General features: G+C 44.8%; 1 protein-coding gene across 1 annotated transcript in view; it reads left to right on the top strand.

Annotated features, from left to right (window-relative positions):
• Positions 1-18,695, top strand: part of LOC106582406 (ly6/PLAUR domain-containing protein 6) — a 46,247-nt gene extending 27,552 nt beyond the window's left edge. The window contains exons 2-5 of the mRNA XM_014165498.2: positions 10,037-10,210; positions 14,264-14,362; positions 15,400-15,530; positions 17,045-18,695. Coding sequence (XP_014020973.1) covers positions 10,093-10,210; positions 14,264-14,362; positions 15,400-15,530; positions 17,045-17,218 — 522 coding nt within the window. The 5' untranslated portion in view covers positions 10,037-10,092 and the 3' untranslated portion in view covers positions 17,219-18,695. The remainder of the gene's footprint in view (positions 1-10,036; positions 10,211-14,263; positions 14,363-15,399; positions 15,531-17,044) is intronic.
• The last annotated feature ends 5,655 nt before the right edge of the window (positions 18,696-24,350 follow it).

The following is a 24,350-nucleotide window of genomic DNA, read 5'->3' as shown; positions in this document are numbered from 1 at the left end:
GTGATGTCTGTCGTCGTGATGTCTCTGCCGTCGTGATGTCTGTCGTCGTGATGTCTGTCGTCGTGATGTCTCTGTCGTCGTGATGTCTGTCGTCGTGATGTCTCTGTCGTCGTGATGTCTCTGTCGTCGTGATGTCTGTCGTCGTGATGTCTGTCGTCGTGATGTCTGCCGTCGTGATGTCTCTGTCGTCGTGATGTCTGTCGTCGTGATGTCTCTGTCGTCGTGATGTCTGTCGTCGTGATGTCTGTCGTCGTGATGTCTCTGTCGTCGTGATGTCTCTGTCGTCGTGATGTCTGCCGTCGTGATGTCTCTGTCGTCGTGATGTCTGTCGTCGTGATGTCTCTGTCGTCGTGATGTCTGTCGTCGTGATGTCTCTGTCGTCGTGATGTCTGTCGTCGTGATGTCTCTGTCGCCGTGATGTCTCTGTCGTCGTGATGTCTGTCGTCGTGATGTCTGTCGTCGTGATGTCTCTGTCGTCGTGATGTCTCTGTCGTCGTGATGTCTGTCGTCGTGATGTCTGTCGTCGTGATGTCTCTGTCGTCGTGATATCTCTGTCGTCGTGATGTATCTGTCGTCGTGATGTCTCTGTCGTCGTGATGTCTGCCGTCGTGATGTCTGTCGTCGTGATGTCTCTGTCGTCGTGATGTCTGTCGTCGTGATGTCTGTTGTCGTGATGTCTGTCGTCGTGATGTCTCTGTCGTCGTGATGTCTCTGTCGCCGTGATGTCTCTGTCGCCGTGATGTCTCTGTCGTCGTGATGTCTCTGTCGCCGTGATGTCTCTGTCGTCGTGATGTCTGTCGTCGTGATGTCTCTGTCGTCGTGATGTCTGTCGTCGTGATGTCTCTGTCGTCGTGATGTCTGTCGTCGTGATGTCTGTTGTCGTGATGTCCCTGTCGTCGTGATGTCTCTGTCGTCGTGATGTCTCTGTCGTCGTGATGTCTCTGTCGTCGTGATGTCTGTCGTCGTGATGTCTGTCGTCGTGATGTCTGTCGTCGTGATGTCTGTCTTCGTGATGTCTGTCGTCGTGATGTCTCTGTCGTCGTGATGTCTGTCGTCGTGATGTCTGTCGTCGTGATGTCTCTGTCGTCGTGATGTCTCTGTCGTCGTGATGTCTCTGTCGTCGTGATGTCTGTCGTCGTGATGTCTCTGTCGTCGTGATGTCTGTCGTCGTGATGTCTCTGTCGTCGTGATGTCTCTGTCGTCGTGATGTCTGTCGTCGTGATGTCTCTGTCGTCGTGATGTCTGTCGTCGTGATGTCTCTGTCGTCGTGATGTCTGTCGTCGTGATGTCTCTGTCGTCGTGATGTCTCTGTCGTCGTGATGTCTGTCGTCGTGATGTCTGTCGTCGTGATGTCTCTGTCGTCGTGATGTCTGTCGTCGTGATGTCTCTGTCGTCGTGATGTCTCTGTCGTCGTGATATGTCTGTCGTCGTGATGTCTGTCGTCGTGATGTCTGTCGTCGTGATGTCTGTCGTCGTGATGTCTCTTTCGTCGTGATGTCTGTCGTCGTGATGTCTCTGTCGTCGTGATGTCTGTCGTCGTGATGTCTGTCGTCGTGATGTCTCTGTCGTCGTGATGTCTGTCGTCGTGATGTCTGCCGTCGTGACGGCTCTGCCGGAACGTTTTGTGCTCTTAGTTATTGCTTAATCTATTCAAATCAAATCCATTATTGCGGACTTATATTCAGCATTACGATGGTTTCTGCCTTCTCTTGAGGCTTTATTATATTTCATATGCCAAGTTGGAGCACAACCACAACCTCAGGCCCTATCTTCTCTATCACAGAAACATCCCTACATCAAACGGTTCTGTTGTTTTTATAAATCAGGTACCCTGCCAATAGCTCAGACTAAAGTGAAAATATTTGCTCTGGGTCATTAGTTAAAAAAAGAAGCTGATTTAACATGATAAGATAGACAAATGTATCTTATCTCTCCAACAGCAGTGTGACGTAAAGAAGGGAAAACACTCACAGTACGCTATGAGCCAGAGCCCAGAAAATGAAAGATGTTTTGTTTTGGTATGCTGAAAATCAAGCAGTGTGTCAATAAGATAAAGATAATTTCCTTAGTCTTTTAGATTTCTTTGGCCCATGTTACTTTAGCTACCTGCCTCAAGGTTCATACACAATACAAATCCTAATCCACAGTAAACTTGGTTTAGCAGCTTTGATATAACAATGTCAAATATTAAAGCTTATAAGTCCAGAGTAAAAGGATGTGGTTTGGCTGTGTTCTTAGATGGTGCTGCTTGGTTAAATACATTAAAGTGCTTTGTCACTCCCCAACCACAGCGGCCTGGTCGCCCTGGGCGACAGAAGCACTAATGGTTTTCGTACGCCTGTCCTTAATGACATCACCGGTTAACTGAAGAGGCAATGGGATGTACAAAAGATGGCTTACAGGAGACTTTAAAGTGTAACGTCTCAAGGAGATGCTGCCATTTGTGAGCAATATTTGATTTGGTTTGGTGAATTCACTGCTCAGTTTGGGTCACCTGACTTTGAGAGCTAATCCTAAAATTACCCAGTGAGGCTCAGAGGTAAATCTTGTAATAAGAATCAGTTTGACTTATGACTGGGGGTGTCAGATTTGACCAGATGAAATTGAACTGAATGTGAAGTTTAGAGGAATGTATTTGTCGTTGTTTCTTGTTTGAATTCATCTTAGGAATGAGCCAAATGCAATTTCTTACTCAAATACAGTTTCTTAATCAGTTTGCTTTGTACCCTTCTCTGTGTCTTGTACCGCCATACCTAGGGCTTGATTCAAGTGTATGTGACAAATGCGTAAATGGTTTCAATCTTTGTTTAAAGAATCAAAAACAACCACAGGGCTATCCCTTGTCCCCTGACAAGGCTCTCTTCTGTATACCTTTCAGCTCTCTCTGACAGAATGGCCCAAGGTCTTTCTCAGGGTGAGGACAACACAATTACGCCAGCCAACACCTACATTTCCCTCGGGGTTGATGGACGAGCCTTGTCTTCCATCTCTCAGGCTGTGTCCTGTGGTCTAGGCTCTGACAGAGGTCCAATCTAACCTGGCTATCCCGGCCCTGTCAGGCCATTTTACCATTCTCTGGAAGGTCAGGCCACTTTACAATTCTCTGGACAGACTTTTACAGACTTTAAGAGAAGTTAACATCTACCCAGAATCGCTAAGTAGGATAACAAGGTTGCCCTTGGAAAAAGAGACAATTTCCTCATCTCCTCACCCTTTTGCAGATGCATTCCTCATCCTAGTGAATTTCACAATATTGTGTCTAGGTAAGGCTGGTTTATCTATATTGGCCATGTTGTGGGTAACTGTATATTTTTTCAGAGAGAATTATTCAATCTTTTCTGGAAAAGTCAAAGGAGATCCCTAACCTAATGGTAAAACAATACATCTTAATGCGCACAAACATCGCACCAGTGGCGGTTCTAGACCATTTCAACTGGGGGGGCCAAGCTGGGGCCAGTTGTACTGTTAGAGGGGCCAGTTACATTAGACGTTATTGTTGTCATATCATTTTCTTCACTGCATTGCAGGCATTATCAGGCAAAAGACCATGTGTATAATCATCATCGTTGCCACTGTCTAATAAGGGATGTAAAAACGATAGCAAAAATGTATGTAAAAATTATTTCATACTGCACATTTAGGGGGGCCACAAGGGAGTCCAAAATTGTTGTCACAGGGACACTGCCCCCCCCCCCCAGAACCGCACGTGGATCTAGCGTTCGTCTGCCGATCGTTCAGCAGGCTGTGCTTTAGGGACAACTCACTGTAGACGTCTGACTTACGTCATTCTGCATGTAAAATCGGTGCGCACTAGTTTGCAAATTACGTTCAGAGGTGCTAAGTACTCTCAGCCAGAAAACGCTTTCGGTGTGTCTGAGCCCTTAACCATGCTCACACAGACACTCAAGGACACAGGCATACCATAAAAGGCATGCACAGCTGAAGTTAGAGAGTACAATATACAGTACATGCTAATGCATTAACTTCCTCCTTCCCCCTGTAATGTTGCTAGGGAATCTTATTTCTCTGTTCTGTTAAGTCTGAAAGTGTAGGCAAAAGGTTATTCCCTTTGTTGTGATGGTGATACATCAATCCAATGGCAGTCACCCTACTTTACGTCACAATGCCTCAGGCTTTGAAGAAGCCTTCCGGAATAACTTTTGATTAAATCATATTTCCCTCTCATGACAGGTGTATAATAACAAACCAATAATATTTCAGTCAGACTTTTTATTTATTTATGGTTAAAGCAGAGGAAACAGAAAACTGATTATCATTTACAGCATATTTGTGTCAGAGCTCTAGAGAAGTGACTTGGAAGCAAGTTGATACATTGGGTAACAATAATGTAATCTAATAAGAAATAAATTCAAGTAAACAATAAGTAAAGAATACTAATATAATAAAGATCTACTTCTTATGTTCTTTTTAATATCACAAACAGCAAACATGACACAATAATAAAACACTATTATAAAACACAATTACAAAACACAATAATAAAACAATACAATTACAAAACAACACAATTATAAAAAAAACACTATTATAAAACAATACAACACTATTATTAAAAAAAGACTATTATAAAACCATACAATTACAAAACACTATTATAAAACAATACTATTATAAAACACAATTATAAAACACCACCCCTTCCACACACGAAATGACACAAACAGAAAAAATGGAAAGGTATGTAGTTAGAAACATAACGTTTTATAGATATAACCCTTACATGTTGGAATTTTGATGAATTCCTCACCTAACATACCGTCACTCTCCACTTCAACTCTGCTGTTCTGCTGTCCAGGAGGCTGGGCTGCGACCCTCCTGCTCTTTTCAGAAGCCTGGTCTCTTCTCCTGGTCTTCAGGTTCAAAGTGAAAACATGTTTCTAGAATTTTTTGCAAATTTATTGAAAATGAAATACACAAATATCGGATTTATTTAAGTATTCCCACCCCTAAGTCAGTACTTTGTAGAAGCACCTTTGGCTGCGATTCTGGGTGTCTCTAAGAGCTTTGCACACTTGGATTGTACAATATTTCCCCATTATTATTATTTTTTAATTCTTCAAGCTCTATCAAGTTGATTGTTGATCATTGCTAGCCATTTTCCTGTCTTGCCATAGATTTTCAAGACGATTTAAGTCAGAACTGTAACTTGGCCACTCTGGAACATTCAATGTCATCTTGTTAAGCAACTCCGGTGTAGATTTGGCCTTGTGGTTTAGGTTATTGTCCTGCTGAAAGGTGAATTTGCCTCCCAGTGTCTGTTTGTAAGCAGACTGATCCAGGTTTTCCTGTAGGATTTTACCTGTGCTTATAGCTACCTGTATTCCGTTTATTTTTATTTAAAAAAACTCCCTTGCCGATGTCAAGCATACCCATAACAAGATGCCGCCTCCACCATGCTTGAAAATATGAACAGTGTTAGTCATTGATGTGATGTGTTGGATTTTCCCAAAACCAAACTTTTTTTTATTCAGGACAAACAGTTCATTTCTTTCCCACATTTTTTGCAGTGTTTCTGGGCAAGAGTAGTAACCAGATTAAATCCGGTACGTTTTTTTCACCCGGCCGTGAAAATACTGCCCCCTATCCACAACAGGTTAAGTTCCTTGTTGCAAACAGGATGCATGCTTTTTTATTCTGTACAGGCTTCCTTCTTTTCACTCTGTCATTTAGGTTAGTATTGTGGAGTAAGTACAATGTTGTTGATCCATCCTCAGTTTTCTCCTATCACAGCCATTAAACTCTGTAACTGTTTTAAAGTCACCATTGGCCTGTATCTTTGTAGTGACTGGGTGTATTGATACACCATCCAAAGTGTAATTAATAGTTTCCCCATACTCAAAATATTCAATGTCTGCTTTTTTTTTACCCATCTATCAATAGGTGCCCTTCTTTGCAAGGCACTGAAAAACATCCCTGGTCTTTGTGCTTGAATCTGTGCGTCAAATTACCTATTCGATTGAGGAACCATACAGATCATGTGTGTGGGGGGTATGTGTGGGGTACAGAGATGGGGTAGTCATCATGTTAACCACTATTTGTCACGTCCTGACCAGTAAGGGGTCATTTTGTAATTGTAGTATGGTCAGGACGTGGCAGGGGTGTGTTTGATTTATGTGTCTTGGGTTTTTGGGTGATGTTCTATGTTGTCCATTTCTATGTTTGAATGTCTATTTAGTCTATTTCTATGTTCAGGTTTTGGTTTGGCCTTCAATTGGAAGCAGCTGTTCCTCGTTGCTTCTAATTGGAGGCCATATTTAAGTAGGTTTTTTTTTTGTCACTGTCTTTGTGGGTAGTTGTTCCATGTATAGCTGTGTAGCCTTACAGGACTGGGTTTTGGCATCGGTATTTTTTGTTAAGTGTTCACATTTATTCCAAATACAAAAAGGAAGACGAGCACGATACCCACTGCGCCTCGGTGCACTTTTTACGACGCTCCTGACAGAACTACCCACCAAACGAAGACCAAGCAGTAGGGTTTGGAGCACCAGGGAGAAGGATGGACTTGGAGTGATGAATGACGATTCTGGGAGGACAAACTACGGGAGCTAGAGGAGGCACACGGGGAGTTGGGTAGAGTCAGGATGCAGACCTGAGCCAACTCCCCGTGCTTATTACAGTGAGTGACGGATCAAGAAAGCACCGAGCTATGCGGAAATACGCACTATATTGCCCAGAAGCATTCAAAGGCCGGTGTGATTGGTTAAAGCTCCCCAGTATGGCCAGGCGATGTTGAGCACTCAGCCAGGAAGGGTTGTGCAGGCTGTATGCTCCAGACCTCCAGTGCGTCTCCAGGTCCAGTTTACCCTGTTCCTGCTCCTCGTACTAGCCTTGAGGTGTGTCTCACCAGTATGGCGCCTCCAAAGCCAGCCCGACGCACCAGGCCTTTAGTGCGCCTGCCCAGTCCAGTACGTCCTGCTCCTCGCACTAGCCCTGTGGTACGTGTCACTAGTCTGGCGCCTCCAAAGCCAGCCCCACGCATCAGGCCTCTAGTGCGCCAGCCCAGCCCAGTACGTCCAGTTCCTGCTCCCCACACTCACCCTCCAGTGCGCCTCCATAACCCGGTACAGCCAGTGCCTGCAGTGAGCACTTGGCCCGGCAGTCCGGCGCTGCCATAGTTGCCCGCCAGTCCGGCGCTGCCATAGTCGCCCGCCAGTCCGGCGCTGCCATAGTCGCCCCTCAGTGAGGGTGGACAGGTTAGGTTGGGGACTAGGGCCGGAACCAGAGCCTTCAGCGAGGGTGGACAGGTTAGGTTGGGGACTAGGGCCGGAACCAGAGCCTTCAGCGAGGGTGGACAGGTTAGGTTGGGGACTAGGGCCGGAACCAGAGCCTTCAGCGAGGGTGGACAGGTTAGGTTGGGGACTAGGGCCGGAACCAGAGCCTTCAGCGAGGGTGGACAGGTTAGGTTGGGGACTAGGGCCGGAACCAGAGCCTTCAGCGAGGGTGGACAGGTTAGGTTGGGGACTAGGGCCGGAACCAGAGCCTTCAGCGAGGGTGGACAGGTTAGGTTGGGGACTGGGGCCGGAACCAGAGCCTTCAGCGAGGGTGGACAGGTTAGGTTGGGGACTGGGGCCGGAACCAGAGCCTTCAGCGAGGGTGGACAGGTTAGGTTGGGGACTGGGGCCGGAACTAGAGCCTTCAGCGAGGGGGGACAGGTTAGGTTGGGGACTAGGGCCGGAACCAGAGCCACCTCCGTGGGGGGAGTTTGGGGAAGGGGGGGGTGTTTGCACAGGAACTGTCGGTGGCCACCCTCCCTTCCCTCCCTTTAATTTTTGTTTTTTTGTTGTGGGTTATTGTTGGTCTGTTGGTTAAGGTGAATTCGGGGTCTGCACCTTTGGGGGGGGGTGGTACTGTCACGTCCCGACCAGTAAGGGGTCATTTTGTTATTGTACTATGTTCAGGACGTGGCAGGGGTGTGTTGATTTGTGTCTTGGGTTTTTGGGTAATGTTCTATGTTGTCTATTCCTATGTTTGAATGTCTATTTAATCTGTTTGAATGTCTATTTCTATGTTCAGGTTTTGGTTTGGCCTTCAATTGGAAGCAGCTGTTCTTCGTTGCTTCTAATTGGAGGCCATATTTAAGTAGGGGTTTTTGTCACTGTCTTTGTGGGTAGTTGTTCCATGTATAGCTGTGTAGCCTTACAGGACTGTTTTTCGTTGTTAATTGTTCACGTTTATTCCAAATTAAAAAAAAGGAAGATGAGCACGATACCCGCTGCGCCTTGGTCCACTTTTTACGACGCTCCTGACACTATTATTGAACACGGATTGAGTCCAAGCATCTTTTTTGCAATTTGTTAAGCACATTTTTACTCCAGAATTTATTTAGGCTTGTCATAAAGGGATTCTTGAATCAAGACATTTCAGCATTACATTTTTATTAATTTCTAACATTTTCTATAAACAACATTTTACTTTATGGGGTATTGTGTGTAGATCAGTGACAATCTCAGTTTAATAAATTTTAAATTCAAGCTGTAACACAACAAAATGTGGAAAAAGTAAAGGGGTGTGAACACTTTCTGAAAGCGCTGTCTTCTCACCATCTTTCCTCTGATTTAGCTTTCTGCTCTTACTCTACAGAATAAGAAACTGCTCATTTTCCCCGAAATCATTTGAGATGCTGTCAAGTCCTTCTCACACGCATGAATGTCATAGCTGAGGACATTTTTTGGGGGAGAAAAATGGATTAGTGTAATGATCTAATAAACATTAGATATTTGACATGGCATTGCTACAAAACCTCACTGAAGGCCTATTCATTTCAATACAAGTTTATCCCCTCAGGGGCAATGAAGAAAGGCACGTCAGTAACTAGTATAAATAATCAGCACTGCACCCACTACACACTGGGGCTCCCGATTGACGCAGCGGTCTAAGGCACTGCATCTCAGTGCTAGAGGCGACACTCTGGTTCGATTCCAGGCTATTTCACAACCGGCTGTGATTGGGAGTCCCATAGGGTGGTGCACATTTGGCCCAGCGTTGTTAGGGTTTGGCTGGTGTCGGCTGTCATTGTAAATAAGAATTTGTTCTTAACCTACTTGCCTAGATAAATTAAATAAAAGGTAAATAAGATTTTTATCGTAACTGACTTGCCTAGTTAAATAAATACATTTAAAAAACACTCTGAAAAAAGGACTTTCTGTAGAGGGGTGTGTCTTTAATGTGCCCAAGATTTGACTATTCTCAATTGATACCTTGAAATATCGTATTCAAAATCATCTGTGACATTTACATTTTTACATTTTAGTCATTTAGCAGATGCTCTTATCCAGAGCGACTTACAGTAGTGAATGCATACATTTCATACCATTTAAAAAAAAAAGTATTTTAATTTTTTTGTACTGGCCCCCCGTGGGAATCGAACCCACAACCCTGGCGTTGCACACACCATGCTCTACCAACTGAGCCACAGGGTAGGCTATCATTGGACTGCAAGACATTGTTGCGTGTATCCACTGTTTATTACTCTCCCAAATGTTTATCCATGTCTAGCTCTGTTACTCTTTTCTCCCTGCGCTAAGACTGAGCTCGATCAGAATGAAGATTGTATGAGGGCTGATGATGCATCTGGCCTGGTCCCTGGCAGACTGTCATTGATCTAGTGAGGAGATGTTTGACTGGGGGGATAATAGATGTAGGCTGCATCCCAACTGGCACCCAATTCCATATGCAGTGCACTACTTTTGACTGAAGTCTTATGTGCCCTGGTCAAAAGTAGTGCACTACATAGGAAAAAGTATGCCATTTCGGACGCAGATGTAATGAGGAACACTGCTCTGTTGTTCTGGTCTGGTGGATGTCCAGTGGCTTTCCTCTGTGTTTTCCAATAGGGCTGGAGACACCCATGGTCACTGTTCAATGGCATGTAGTTGGGATAGGCAGTCAGGATGCCTTGATCAGACATCCAAAGGGATTGTCTGCATTGTGCAAAATGAAGCATGATTTCATATAGACTAAAACAGTTACTTTAACTAAGAATCGGGTTACATGTGGGCTCTCTTTTCCTCTGCAGGTGTCATCGTGTTGTTGTCCAATCAGAGACCTGCATGTGTGAAGCCGCGGCCAGCAATGGAACCCTGGCCTGCAGTGGCCTGGGTCCTACTGCTGATGGTCCTCGCTGATTGGCTGAAAATGGCCCAATCAAAGGACTTCACAGAACAGGATATCATCTACCTCCATCCCTCAAGTAATAGTTTTTATTATTATATTTTTGGGGACCACTTTTGGCTCGGGAGCCTACTTTCAGGACTATTTGCTAAAAAGTAAACAAAAGCACCGGAGAATCTCTTTAAGGGTTATGAAAAAGTGGGTCAGAGGCTATGCTATGCATGAATAGCAGTTAGGGGTATCCAGTGAACTTGTGATCCCCCAGCCTAACCAGACAGATCCACAGCTGGCACAGCAACTGTCTGCTGCCTCCCCACCCCTCTGCACCCCGCCACACCCTCTCCACCCCCCACCCCTCTGCACCACCAGGCACATCTCATTGATCTGAGGTGTGGGGTCACGTGACTCCGTGCATAGCTACTGGGCTGTCAGACGCCCCATGTTGTCAGTGCTTTCTGCCCTCTTTAGTCTCATCCACCCATTAGCAACATTTTACACACTGTATCTATACGTTATTGATGTCTGTTTAATATTTCCATGTCATCCAAAAAGGTATACTTTTGTCTCATCTGTCCATAGAACATTCTTCCAAGAGTCTTGATGATCATCCAGGTGCTTTTTGGCAAACTTGAGTTAACTTTTTGGATGAGATAGATCCCATTTTATGTCTGCCGAAAACAAAACACTGTATTCCACAGTAAGAACCTCATACCAACGTTGAAGCATGGTGGTGCTAGTGTGATGGTTTGGAGATGCTTTGCTGCCTCAGGACCTGGATGACTTGCCTTATTAGAAGGAACCCTGAATTCTGCTCTGTATCAGAGAATTCTACAGGAGAATGTCAGGCCAACCATCTGTGAGCTGAAGCTGAAGCACAGATGAGTCATGCAGCAAGACGATCCAAAACACACAATCAAGTCGACATGAAGATGGTCAACAAATTTGAAGTTTTGAAATGGCCTTGTCAAAGTCCAGACCTAATCCCAATTGAGATGTTGTGGCAGGACTTAAAACAAGCAGTTCATGCTTGAAAACCCACAAATGCCGCTGAGTTAAACCAGTTCTCCATGGAAGAGTGGGCCGAAATTCCTCCACAGCGAAGTGAGAGACTGATCAACAACAACAGGAAGCATTTGGTTGCAGTCATTGCAGCTAAAGGTGGTACAACCAGTTATTGAGTGTAAGGGGGTCATTACTTTTTCACACAGGGGAATTGGGTGTTGCGTAACATTGTTTATTGAATAAATAAAATACGTATATATATTTGTTTGTTATTTGTAAACTCAGGTTCCCTTTATCTAATATTAGGTTTTGCTTGAAGATCTGATAACATTCAGTATAAAAAATATGCAAAAGTAGAGAAAATCTGAAAGGGGACAAATTCTTTTTTTACAGCACTGTTAGCTTTGTCTCTTACCGTGTATGACGTTTATGACTTCCTTTATCAACAAATCAAAGATAATTCGAACAGCAAACAACTGTCATGTAGATTAGAATTCTAGTGGCATGAACCAGCAATGTGACAATGATGATCAACAAGACCCAGCTGAGGGTAACTGATTGATTATTGTCCTTTGGCTGTCCCTATGACTCGAACAGAATGTTCCAGCGTGGCCAGAATGTGGACGCTCACTAATTGGTCCTCAGTGTCAATTAGATCATGTTCCCAAGCCACAACTTTTTCTCTCTCTCTTTTTTCTTTCTCTCTCTCTCTCTCTCTCTGTCTCTCTCCCTCTCTCCCTCTCACTCTCTCTCTCTCTCTTTCTCCCATGGCACTCCCCTCACCCCAGTCCGTGTACAACAACAGGCTGGGTCACTATACTGTAGGCCTCTGAGAAGGACATATGCCAGGTATAAGCCGCTAGATTAGGGACTGAAACAACCCTAACTCTCCCCAGGGCGCGGGCATGTTAGAGGTCAGCCCTCCCACGTCTCAGAAACAGGCCCCTGCATAGCCAGAAAGCAAACTCTTAAGATCTGTGTCTCTTTCATCACAGAGAGACAGAACTCCCGGGATCAGGTTTCTGGGATACTGGAGATATCTGTGTCGGCTCGAGGCCACCCCTCTAATCCCCCACTGGGGATTTGGTGTGTGTGTGTGTGTGTGTGTGTGTGTGTGTGTGTGTGTGTGTGTGTGTGTGTGTGTGTGTGTGTGTGTGTGTGTGTGTGTGTGTGTGTGTGTGTGTGTGTGTGTGTGTGTGTGTGTGTGTGTGGCAGGGTGTGTGTGTGGCAGGGTGTGTGTGTGTGAGAGGGCTGCTAGGGAGTGGTATGGTAACTAACCAGACTTCCTGAGGAGATGAAGGAGTAGTCTAGCTAGCTAGCCATGGCAAGGCGGTATCATGTTCTAGCTAGCTAGCCATGGCAAGGCGGTATCATGGTCTAGCTAGCTAGCCGTGGCAAGGCAGTATCATGGTCTAGCTAGCTAGCCGTGGCAAGGCAGTATCATGGTCTAGCTAGCTAGCCGTGGCAAGGCAGTATCATGGTCTAGCTAGCTAGCCGTGGCAAGGCAGTATCATGGTCTAGCTAGCTAGCCGTGGCAAGGCAGTATCATGGTCTAGCTAGACATGGCAAGGCGATATCATGGTTTAGCTAGCTAGCCATGGCAAGGCAGTATCATGGTCTCGCTAGACATGTCAAGGCAGTATCATGGTCTAGCTAGCCATGGCAAGGCGATATCATGTTCTAGCTAGACATGGCAAGGTGGTATCATGTTCTATCTAGACATAGCAAGGCGGTATCATGGTCTGCATCCCAAAGGGAACCCTATTCCCTATGAACTGCACTACTTTTGAGCAGAGCCCTTTGGGATATATATTGCACTACATGGGGAATAGGGTGCCGTTGGAGATGTAGCCATGGTGATTGGCAACATACTTTGTGTTCTAAATGAAGTTTGCCTGCCCTGCAGACCTTCAGCTGTCACTGGGGAAGGGTGTGGAACTGGCCAATTAGATTAATGTAATGGTGCGAAATTGGAAAGACTAACAGCCTCCTTGTCTGTTTGATCACAACAGATGGCCTCCATGGACATTTTCCAACCTCTGGGGACCAAGAATTGAGAAGGGAAGGGAGCAACTGGGCTACATGCTCTTAGTCTTAGTGTTTTACTGGATTAGCAGAGTGCATGATGGGTTAAACTGTACTTGACACTATAGGTCTATATCAGAACAATTGTGTGAGAGAGATAAATGGTTTGGCTGGTGATAACAGCTATAAAGAGAGATAGATTAAACTACAGTATATGTTTGGAAGGACTGAGTTCCCCAGAGAATGGTTTCTCAGAGTCCATATTAGAAGTGTGACTATATTAAACCAATCCAAAATAAGGCCTTTGATGCATTCCAAACTTTTTTATCCATCTTAATTATCCAGATGTTCCATATTTTTCTGGCCAGATTTCCTAAACTAATGTTATTAACACAGTTTATGGTATGAACTTGCAAATCTTATTCAACGTTTCAGGACCTCTGTATACACTGAGTGTACGAAACATTAGGAACATCTTCCTACTATTGAGTTGCAGCCCCTTTTGCCCTCAGAACAGCCTCAATTAGTTGGGGCATGGACTCTACAAGGTGTCAAGTGTTCCACAGGGATGCTGGCCCATGTTGACTCCAATGCTTCCCACAGTTGTGTCAAGTTGGCTGGATGTCCTTTGGGTGGTGGACCATTCTTGATACACACGGGAAACTGTTGAGTGTGAAAAACCCAGCAACGTTGCAGTTCTTGACACACTCAAACCGGTGCGCCTGACACCTACTACCATACCCCGTTCAAAGGCACTTAAATATTTTGTCTTGCCCATTCACCCTCTGAATGGCACAACCCATGTCTCAATTGTCTCAAAGCTTAAAAATCATTATTTAAGCTGTCTCCTCCCCTTCATCTACACTGATTGAGGTGGATTTAACAAGTGACATCAATAAGGGATCACCTGGATTCACCTGGTCAGTCGATCATGTTCCTAATGTTTTGTATACTCAGTGTATAACTTCTTAAACGTTTCAGGACCTCTGTACATAGCTTATTCAAGGCTGAATAGGTTGTTGGCTATGTCTGTTAAGGTGATTCGTTATGGCTATCCCAGTGCCCTGTGCATGACCCCTTCTAAGTGTGTGTATGTTATCCGCAGCTACTCCATTCCCAGGCGGGTTCAAGTGCTTCACCTGTGAAGAAGCACCTGACAACTATGAGTGTAATCGCTGGGCGCCAGACCTGTACTGCCCACAAGGTGAGTCCGACCACTAGGACAAACCATTGTTCTTCTCAGCACTGTTGATGATTACATTATGACTTCAAGATCAGGAAGTAATACTCAATGTGTAAATTCTACACTCCCTCTGCTCTCGGATTGGCCTACTCTTATTTAGTATTTAGATTAGGTGTTCTTTCCTTCTCTGAGTGCTTCCAACAAAGTTGTAAATGACCACTCTGTTTGTTCAATGGAGGCCTCTGTACCTGTGTATTATTGAGTATAATGTCACCCTGCTGTTGACATGTTTAGCTCATAAATAGCTAACCACATCAAGAGAGTTAGCGTGGCGCGACCACAATCAGGCCAGATTTACAGCACTCTCTTAAGGACTAATAAGTTACTGTGGCCGAGCCCAAAACAAGACACATTCTTTGTATGAATAACAACCCCATAGATCGTTGGATAGAGAGATGCTGTGCTTGACCTAAACTGCCTGGAATGCATTGTGTAACGTGGTACGATTGGCATTTCCTTCAGGTTTAAGTGACCAAGGTGACCTACAGTCATGTGTCACTTTGGAGTATATCAGAAACCGTATGGCAGAGACTTCAATTCAGATACCGTATGGCAGAGACTTCAATTCAGATACCGTATGGCAGAGACTTCAATTCAGATACCGTATGGCAGAGACTTCAATTCAGATACCGTATGGCAGAGACTTCAATTCAGATAGCGTATGGCAGAGACTTCAATTCAGATACCGTATGGCAGAGACTTCAATTCAGATACCGTATGGCAGAGACTTCAATTCAGATACCGTATGGCAGAGACTTCAATTCAGATACCGTATGGCAGACTTCAATTCAGATACCGTATGGCGGAGGCGTCAGATGGAGTTAGTCTATAATGTTTTTACCCCACAACCTCAGAACAGAAAAAATAACAGTTTTTCTCTCAATTCTTAGTCCCTCGTTAAGCTGAGTTAACTCAGTATCCATCCATGCTAACCAAAAAGTGGTATTGTAGCTACCAGGTCAATATGTTTTATTTACTATCTTTATTATTCTCAACAGAGGCTAGATACTGTTACACGCGGCACAAGATGGACATGGAGGGGGACAGTGTCTCTGTGACAAAGAGGTGTGTGGCTTTGGGAGACTGCCTCTCTACTGGATGCTCTGAAGAAGACCATGAAGGAACCAGGGTAAGGAGTGGGGAGTATTCAATAAGGAACCAGGGTAAGGAGTGGGGAGTATTCAATAAGGAACCAGGGTAAGGAGTGGGGAGTATTCAATAAGGGGAATAGTGTTGGGAGGTTAGATTCAAGATGGGAAGAGGAGAATAGTTTGGCCTGGTGTTGGGAGGTTAGAATGGAATGATGTGGGGTAGGGGTTTCTCTGGCGTAATTATTCTGCTTGACTTTGGGCATGGCATTTTCTTACTTGGAAAATAAGAAAGAATTCTTATATTAAGTAAACCAGACGGCACCATTAAAAAACTTTTTTTTAATGGATAGACGGGAGGCACACTCAGACATTATTTACAAATGAAGCCTGTGCGCTTAGTGAGTATGTCAGATCAATGTCAGTAGGGATGACCAGGGATGTTCTCTTGATAAGTGTGTGAATTGGACCATTTTCCTGTCCTGCTAAGCATTCAAAATGTAACAAGTACTTTTGGGTGTCAAGGAAAATGTATGGAGTAAAAAGTACATGATTTTCTTTATGAATGTAGTAAAGTAAAAGTGAAAGTTGTCAAAAAATATGAATAGGAAAGTCAAGTACAGATACCCCCAAAACTACTTAATTAGTACTTTAAGAATATTTACTTAATATTGTCCGGATCTCAAGCTATGGTTGCGGTCAAAGCTGGAGTGGGATCAGAACCAGGGTCAGACTATGTGAACATGGCCCTTTATGTTACGGCCCTGTCCATGTCACCACCACTTAACAGTGCTTTTCAGTTCATCTGGAGATCCTCCACAGTGCTCACTCCAGTACACTGCCATTCCAATCCCTGGTGAAAGGTGTGTCCTCACAACCTCGGAAGTCTGCATGATTCCCCTGGAGAGAGAGGCGAGACAGAGAGAGAGAGGGAGACCAGAGAGAGAGAGAGGGAGAGCAGAGAGAGAGAGAGAGAGAGGGAGAGCAGAGAGAGAGAGGGAGAGCAGAGCGAGAGAGAGGGAGAGCAGAGAGAGAGAGGGAGAGCAGAGCGAGAGAGAGAGAGGGAGAGCAGAGAGAGAGAGGGAGAGCAGAGCGAGAGAGAGAGAGGGAGAGCAGAGAGATAGAGGGAGAGCAGAGAGAGAGGGAGAGCAGAGAGAGAGAGAGGGGAGAGCAGAGAGAGAGAGGGAGAGCAGAGAGAGAGGGAGAGCAGAGAGAGAGGGAGAGCAGAGAGAGAGGGAGAGCAGAGAGAGAGGGAGAGAAGAGAGAGGGAGAGAAGAGAGAGAGAAGCCTGTAACAGGAAAAGATAGAGCTTGACCCTTATATAAAAGTTGGATATTAACTTTATGAAAGGATGTGTGAAATATTTCAAAAGGAGAATTCCCTTTAGAAGTAAACGCCATATTCAATAATATAGACTATATGTCTGTCAAAGGCTATACTAAAGGCTGTATGTCTGTTAGTAAAAATGGAAAACTGCAATTGATTCCACTGGAGGAAGGGAGGGAGAGAGAGAGAGAGCGAGTGTTGTATCTAATGGTGAAACTTTTCTCCTTAGGTTTGCACAGCGTGCTGTGAGGGGAATATCTGTAACCTTCCTCTACCCTGGAACGTGACGGAGGCTGTGTTCGCCACCACCTCACCCCTCAGCGGCACCACAGGGCTCTCACAGTGCTACACACTAACCTCCAGCCTGCTCTACTTCACCCTGCTCATCTCCAGCTATGTCTGACCAGTGGAGAGAAAGACTGATATAAGGTCTGATACGACTAGATGGACTCAATATACACCCTATGGAGATAGGGCTCACTGCAGGTTTTGGACAATTTATTTCCCTTTTAATTCAATAGGAAACCAGTTTGGATTATCTTTCATCTTTATGCAGGGCCTCAATAAAACAAGCACTTAGAGCTCGACACTGCTTCTGAAACAGGCAATATGGCTGTCAATCTTGAAGGATCAATCATACTAAATATCACAGTATGACATTGCATCATTCTCCCCTACTAGTCTTCTGCACAGGGACGGAAGGAGGGGGAACTGTGGCGTGTTTGGACTCGTCAGTAGGTTATAGGCCATTGTAAAAGCTGCAATATTTTCCAGTGATAAGGAAGAATAACAGACAGACAGCAGCTTCTGTGAGGATTAGTCTGCTTGAACCTTTTTCTGCTTTTATGTTTTCACATTTGTGAGTCAGTTCCCCATGTTGTATGTTTGACACATTATGTACATATACATAGTATTTATTTTTTTAAAGAACATGGTTGTTAGACAGTGAATATGTATGTGTGAAATGTTAGCATTTAGGTAAAGTGGAACAGATAACATAGGCACTGCTCATGCTTTTATGTGTAGTATGTGGAAAGTATTTTTAACAACAGAAAGAGAGCCTGGTGCCCATCAAACAAACGTATAACGCTTTGCATGAGGTGGTGTTTCTGTTGTGGAAAAACTATTTCCTCAAACCTTAAAAAGGATTAAAGTTAATTACAGGTCTATTTTGGCTTAGCATTTTCCGATGATGAAAAATAAATCTGACTTTCCACACAGTACAGTAAGCTATCCCCATAGCACAGCACTTTGCTTGGGCTAGGCTTTGGGAGCTGTACTGTAATTCTTGGACTTATTGAGAGGCAACAATGCATGACACCATTATTTACTGATACTACATGACATATGCTCTTAACCAGAGCTCCTTACAGTAGTGAGTACATACATTTTCATACTGGTCCCCCATGGGAATTGAACCCACAACCTTTGCGTTGCAAGCACCATGCTCTACCAACTGAACCACACAGGATGCGCTTCAGTAGTCTTTTACTCACCCCTGTTTTAATGTTTTCCGTTCTCGTGACACATACCTCTGGTGTTTAGACGGTGTTTTGTGACATGTTTGTCATCCATCACTCTTTGTTGGCCGGTGTGACCGCCTGGCTGGCCGAGAAAAATGCAGAGTTAGCAAATACAGTGTTATTGTTCTCCAGGCTTTTATGATTTGTTTAGGCTGACCGCCCGAGACATAGAGGAGACCGGTCATTTCAAATGGTATTTCAACCAAGGTGTGTACGCCTCCATCTCTACTGTCTGTTCAGTAGCACTCCAGCCAAATGGTAAGAGGAAAAGAGTGAAGCGTGATTTACAGATGTAGTCTGTAAATTGATCTACTGTAGTCTGCTCTGTTCACATTTAATAAATTACATTTCATTTTATTATGGCGGGCCTTGTGTTTTCCACTATCATAGCAAGATTTTATCCTGTATTCTAAGCCTTATCCAGAAATGAGAATTGCACCAAATTTGCATTTGTCTGAGGATGGTGCTGGACCATCTGAAATAAACAGAAAAGGGGGCGGCTTTAAATAAAGGTTCAAATCCAGGTCATGTGACGATTGCTTAAAACACAGGGCCCTATTTATTTATGGGGTAACAAAGGGACTGTTTGGGATTTTGGCAATGAGGCCCTTTATCTACTTTCCTAGAGTCAGATGAACTCATGGACACCATTTTATGTCTCTGTGTTAAGTACGAAGGAAGTTAGAGGTAGTTTCGCTATTAGCATGCTAGCAGATACCCATAGACTTCCAGTCATTGCGCTAAAGCTACTTCACATTGGCTCGCGAAATTACCTTTAACCTTCATACTGGACACAGAGTCATAAAAATGGTATTCATGAGTCCTTCTGACTCTGGGTAAGTAGATAAAGAGCCTCGTTGCCAAAATCCCGAAGTATCCCTTTAAGGGCTAGAACATGTTGTGTCCCTTTAAATCAATCAGGAAATACTGGAGTTTATCTTTAAAATATTTCACAAGGGCTTTTGCATTGTGACCTGAGAGCCAACATATCTTGCCAGATGTTGCCTTAATCTGACTCTAGAGAAGCACCGTACAAGTACGTTTGCATGAGTTTATCAACATTGATAATGTGGCTGTTGCATGTTATGTTGTGCCAATTGATATTATGTAAATATCATCTCTGTTTTTTTACATGCAATGTTTTTGTAAATAACTGAATATATAGATGTGAAAGACTTTGTAACTTCATATTTAAGATGAAGACATGACCACTTAGTCAATGGCTTATGAGATAAATGTTATTTGAGTAACAAAACAATACTACTGTAGTGCTGGATACCAATTCAACCAATGGTCTGACCAACCTAGGGCTGAATACCCATTCAGAGTCAGACAAGAGAATCAGCATTCAACCACTACGCTTCGTCCTCTCACTACAGTAGGAATTAGTGGGAGATTCCTGTAGGTGAGGATCATATGATAGATGTCCCATTTTTGCCATGCATCTGCATTCCATTGCTATTCACATCCGTCCTTTTTCCACAGATTGCAGAATTTCCATCAATTGCGGCCCAAGCCCCAGCCCAAGCCCCAGCCCAAGCCCCAGTGTGGTGCCTATAAATCTGTTTGTTTTTCTACCCGTCCAACTTTCAGTGGTCATAAATATAAAAGTGACGTCTGAGGATGACTCTTCGGAACCGAGCAGACCATGTCATCAGTAGAATCGGCAGCGGTTCCTGATAAGCCATCCCTGGAGTGTTGATCTAGGGGCCCCTGTGTGCCTCTGACAGGCCCCTGATTCCCTGTTCTAATACTTAGGGGTGGCATTAGCAAACAAACAACCCTTCTGGACAGTGTTTATGTCCCCCTTGGTTGCGGAATGGTCGCTATGCTGATCCTCAGGGCAGGGTAGCCCTACTGGTAGTATACAGTGTCTGGTGTATTGGACAGCAATGGGATGGAATGCAACAGTATAAGCAATAGGCACTAGGTAAAAGCGCATCATTCAAGAGTAAATATGACAAATTGACGGTTTAACATTGAAAATAAAGGGAATTGTGGTGCTTTGTTCCAATTCAGATCCAGATTACTTGAACAAACAGTCAAAACAAGTGGTCAAATACAATACACCAGTAAAATCTGTTTGGACTGGGTGATGTCCTCCATGGTGAGTTAGGGTCTGGTCCCAGTGGCCTCAGACTGCTCCCATAGTGAGGCGTTGTTTGGGAACATGACCCCAGTTGGATAGAACTCCAGGGGAGTCAGGGGTTAATATCCTGGGGCCTTTGTCCGCTTCGTACCGCATATGGACTCCGCGGCGAAAATGAAGTCGACTTTGTAGAAAATTCTAAAGGCTTTAGGTTTCACTCTGAGGTGGCGTCAGTGGTAGCTGGGGTTCTTAGGTAATGTCCTAATCTGGAAACAGCCGTATATGTATGGCAGTCAGTGGGAGAAAAATATCTTGTTCTCTTTTTCGCCTTCTCCTCTTTCAGGGGCAGCGAAAACAGCAATAGCGTTCTCAGGCTTTAGACCCTGCAGTGTAATTTCCAATCCTTTTTTTTCAAAGGGATTAACCTCTTTCACTTTTGCCTCAGGATCTGTGTTCATTTAAAGGTGACCGTGGAGTGGTTGTGTTGCCCAGAGATCTGCTCTCACAGCCTCTCACCGTAGGAAAAGAGAAACCCAGAAACATGAGTTAAGAGGAGTCAACAAGAAACCACAGAAAAACAGAAGCATGAGAGAGAGAGAGAGAGGGAGAGAGAGAGAGAGAGAGAGAGGGAGAGGGAGAGAAGAGAGGAAGAGAGGGAGAGCAGAGAGAGAAAGAGAGAGACAGAGAGAGAGAGAGAGAGAGAGGGAGAGAAGAGAGGAAGAGAGGGAGAGCAGAGAGAAAGAGAGAGACAGAGAGAGAGAGAGAGAGAGAGGGAGAGAAGAGAGGAAGAGAGGGAGAGCAGAGAGAGAAAGAGAGAGACAGAGAGAGACAGAGAGGGACAGAGAGGGAGATAAGAGAGAGGGAGAGCAGAGAGGAAGAGAGGGAGAGCAGAGAGGAAGAGAGGGAGAGCAGAGGGAGAGCAGAGAGAGAGAGAGACAGAGAGAAGAGAGAGAGCAGAGAGACAGAGAGACAGAGAGGGAGAGCAGAGAGGAAGAGAGGGAGAGCAGAGAGGAAGAGAGGGAGAGCAGAGAGAGAGAGACAGAGAGGAAGAGAGGGAGAGCAGAGAGAGAGAGACAGAGAGAAGAGAGAGAGCAGAGAGAGAGAGACAGAGAGGGAGAGCAGAGAGAGAAAGAGAGAGACAGAGAGAGACAGAGAGGAACAGAGAAGGACAGAGAGGGAGATAAGAGAGAGGGAGAGCAGAGAGGAAGAGAGAGAGACAGAGAGAAGAGAGAGAGCAGAGAGAGATGCCTGCAACAGGAAAATATTGATCTTGACCATTATATAAAAGTTGTGATTGAGGGATGTTTCAGGTCTGGTTGTTAAATGTCATGTTTTTAGTGATTGTGATTGAGGGCTGTTTCAGGCCTGGTTGTTAAATGTCATGTTTTTAGTGATTGTGATTGAGGGCTGTTTCAGGCCTGGTTGTTAAATGTCATGTTTTTAGTGATTGTGATTGAGGGCTGTTTCAGGCCTGGTTGTTGAATGTCATGTTTTTAGTGATTGTGATTGAGGGCTGTTTCAGGCCTGGATGTTGAATGACATGTTTTTAGTGATTGTGATTGAGGGCTGTTTCAGGCCTGGTTGTTGAATGACATGTTTTTAGTGATTGTGATTGAGGGCTGTTTCAGGCCTGGTTGTTGAATGACATGTTTTTAGTGATTGTGATTGAGGGCTGTTTCAGGCCTGGTTGTTGAATGTCATGTTTTTAGTGATTGTGATTGAGGGCTGTTTCAGGCCTAGTTGTTGAATGTCATGTTTTTAGTGATTGTGATTGAGGGCTGTTTCAGGCCTGGATGTTGAATGTCATGTTTTTAGTGATTGTGATTGAGGGCTGTTTCAGGCCTGGTTGTTGAATGACATGTTTTTAGTGATTGTGATTGAGGGCTGTTTCAGGCCTGGTTGTTGAATGACATGTTTTTAGTGATTGTGATTGAGGGCTGTTTCAGGCCTGGTTGTTGAATGACATGTTTTTAGTGATTGTGATTGAATGCTGTTTCAGGCCTAGTTGTCGAATGCCTGGCTGGTGCAGGGTTTCAAGAATGACCCTCATTGTATGAGGGCACGGCTGCATATCCTGTTCAGCTTCTACCTGCTGAGATTTTAATTACCCTTAGAGGACTCTCAGGGAAGAGGGATCTGCAATGGAAACACATCAAGTCCTCTCTCACTGCAGGGGAAAAACCCAACCACACAGCAGAGTACAGGGCTCTCTGGATTCCTGTGCCATTTAGCAGACGCTGTGCATTGAAACAAGTGGTTGCCGGTGGCAATGGTATTCTTGTAATGGCAATAATGGTCACCTGACATAGGCTACAGTACACATGGTCACCTGACATAAAGTAGGCTACAGTACACATGGTCACCTGACATAAAGTAGGCTACAGTACACATGGTCACCTGACATAAAGTAGGCTACAGTACACATGGTCACCTGACATAAAGTAGGCTACAGTACACATGGTCACCTGACATAAAGTAGGCTACAGTACACATGGTCACCTGACATAAAGTAGGCTACAGTACACATGGTCACCTGACATAAAGTAGGCTACAGTACACATGGTCACCTGACATAGCTTTTAAGTGGAGTAAAACAAGGCTGTCCATTGTCTCCATATCTAAACTCAGCAAAAAAAGAAACATCCCCTTTTCAGGACCCTGTCTTTCAAAGATCATTCGTAAAAATCCAAATAACTTCACAGATCTTCATTGTAAAGGGTTTAAACACTGTTTCCCATGCTTGTTCAATGAGCCATAAACAATGAACATGCACCTGTGGAATGGTTGTTAAGACACTAACAGCTTACAGACGGTAGGAAATAAAGGTCACAGTTATGAAAACGTAGGACACTAAAGAGGCCTTTCTACTGACTCTGAAAAACACTAAAAGAAAGATGCCCAGGGTCCCTGGTCATCTGTGTGAACGTGCCTTAGGCATGCTGCAAGGAGGCATGAGGACTGCAGATGTGGCCAGGGCAATAAACTGTAATGTCCGTACTGTGAGACGCCTAAGACAGCGCTACAGGGAGACAGGACGGACAGCTAATCGTCCTCGCAGTGGCACACCACGTGTAACAACACCTGCACAGGATCAGTACATCCGAATATCACACCTGCGGGACAGGTACAGAATGGCAACAACAACTGCCCGAGTTACACCAGGAACGCACAATCCATCAGTGCGCAGACTGTCTGCAATAGGCTGAGAGAGGCTGGACTGAGGGCTTGTATGCCTGTTGTAAGGCAGGTCCTCACCAGACATCACCGGCAACAACGTCGCCTATGGGCACGAACCCACCGTCGCTGGACCAGACAGGACTGGCAAAAAGTGCTCTTCACTGACGAGATGCAGTTTTGTCTCACTAAGGGTGATGGTCGGATTCGCGTTTATCGTCAAAGGAATGAGCGTTACACCGAGGCCTGTACTCTGGAGCGGGATCGATTTGGAGGTGGAGGGTCTGTCTTGGTCTAGGGCAGTGTGTCACAGCATCATCGGACTGTGCTTGTTGTCATTGCAGGCAATCTCAATGCTGTGTGTTACAGGGAAGACATCCTCCTCCCTCATGTGGTACCCTTCCTGCAGGCTCATCCTGACATGACCCTCCAGCATGACAATGCCACCAGCCATACTGCTCATTCTGTGCGTGATTTCCTGCAAGACAGGAATATCATTATTCTGCCATGGCCAGCGAAGAGCCCGGATCTCTATCCCATTGAGCACGTCTGGGACCTGTTGGATCGGAGGGTGAGGGCTAGGGCCATTCCCCCGAGAAATGTCTGGGAACTTGCAGGTGCCTTCGTGGACGACTGGGGTAATATCTCACAGCAAGAACTGGCAAATCTGGTGCAGTCCATGAGGAGGAGATGCACTGCAGTACTTAATGCAGCTGGTGGCCACACCAGATACTGACTGTTACTTTTGA

The sequence above is a fragment of the Salmo salar genome, chromosome ssa21 (genome assembly GCF_905237065.1).
Source record: "Salmo salar chromosome ssa21, Ssal_v3.1, whole genome shotgun sequence".
Lineage (NCBI taxonomy): Eukaryota > Metazoa > Chordata > Actinopteri > Salmoniformes > Salmonidae > Salmo > Salmo salar.
The sequence above is the reverse complement of the archived record's forward strand: the minus strand, read 5'-3'. Positions and strand labels throughout refer to the sequence as shown.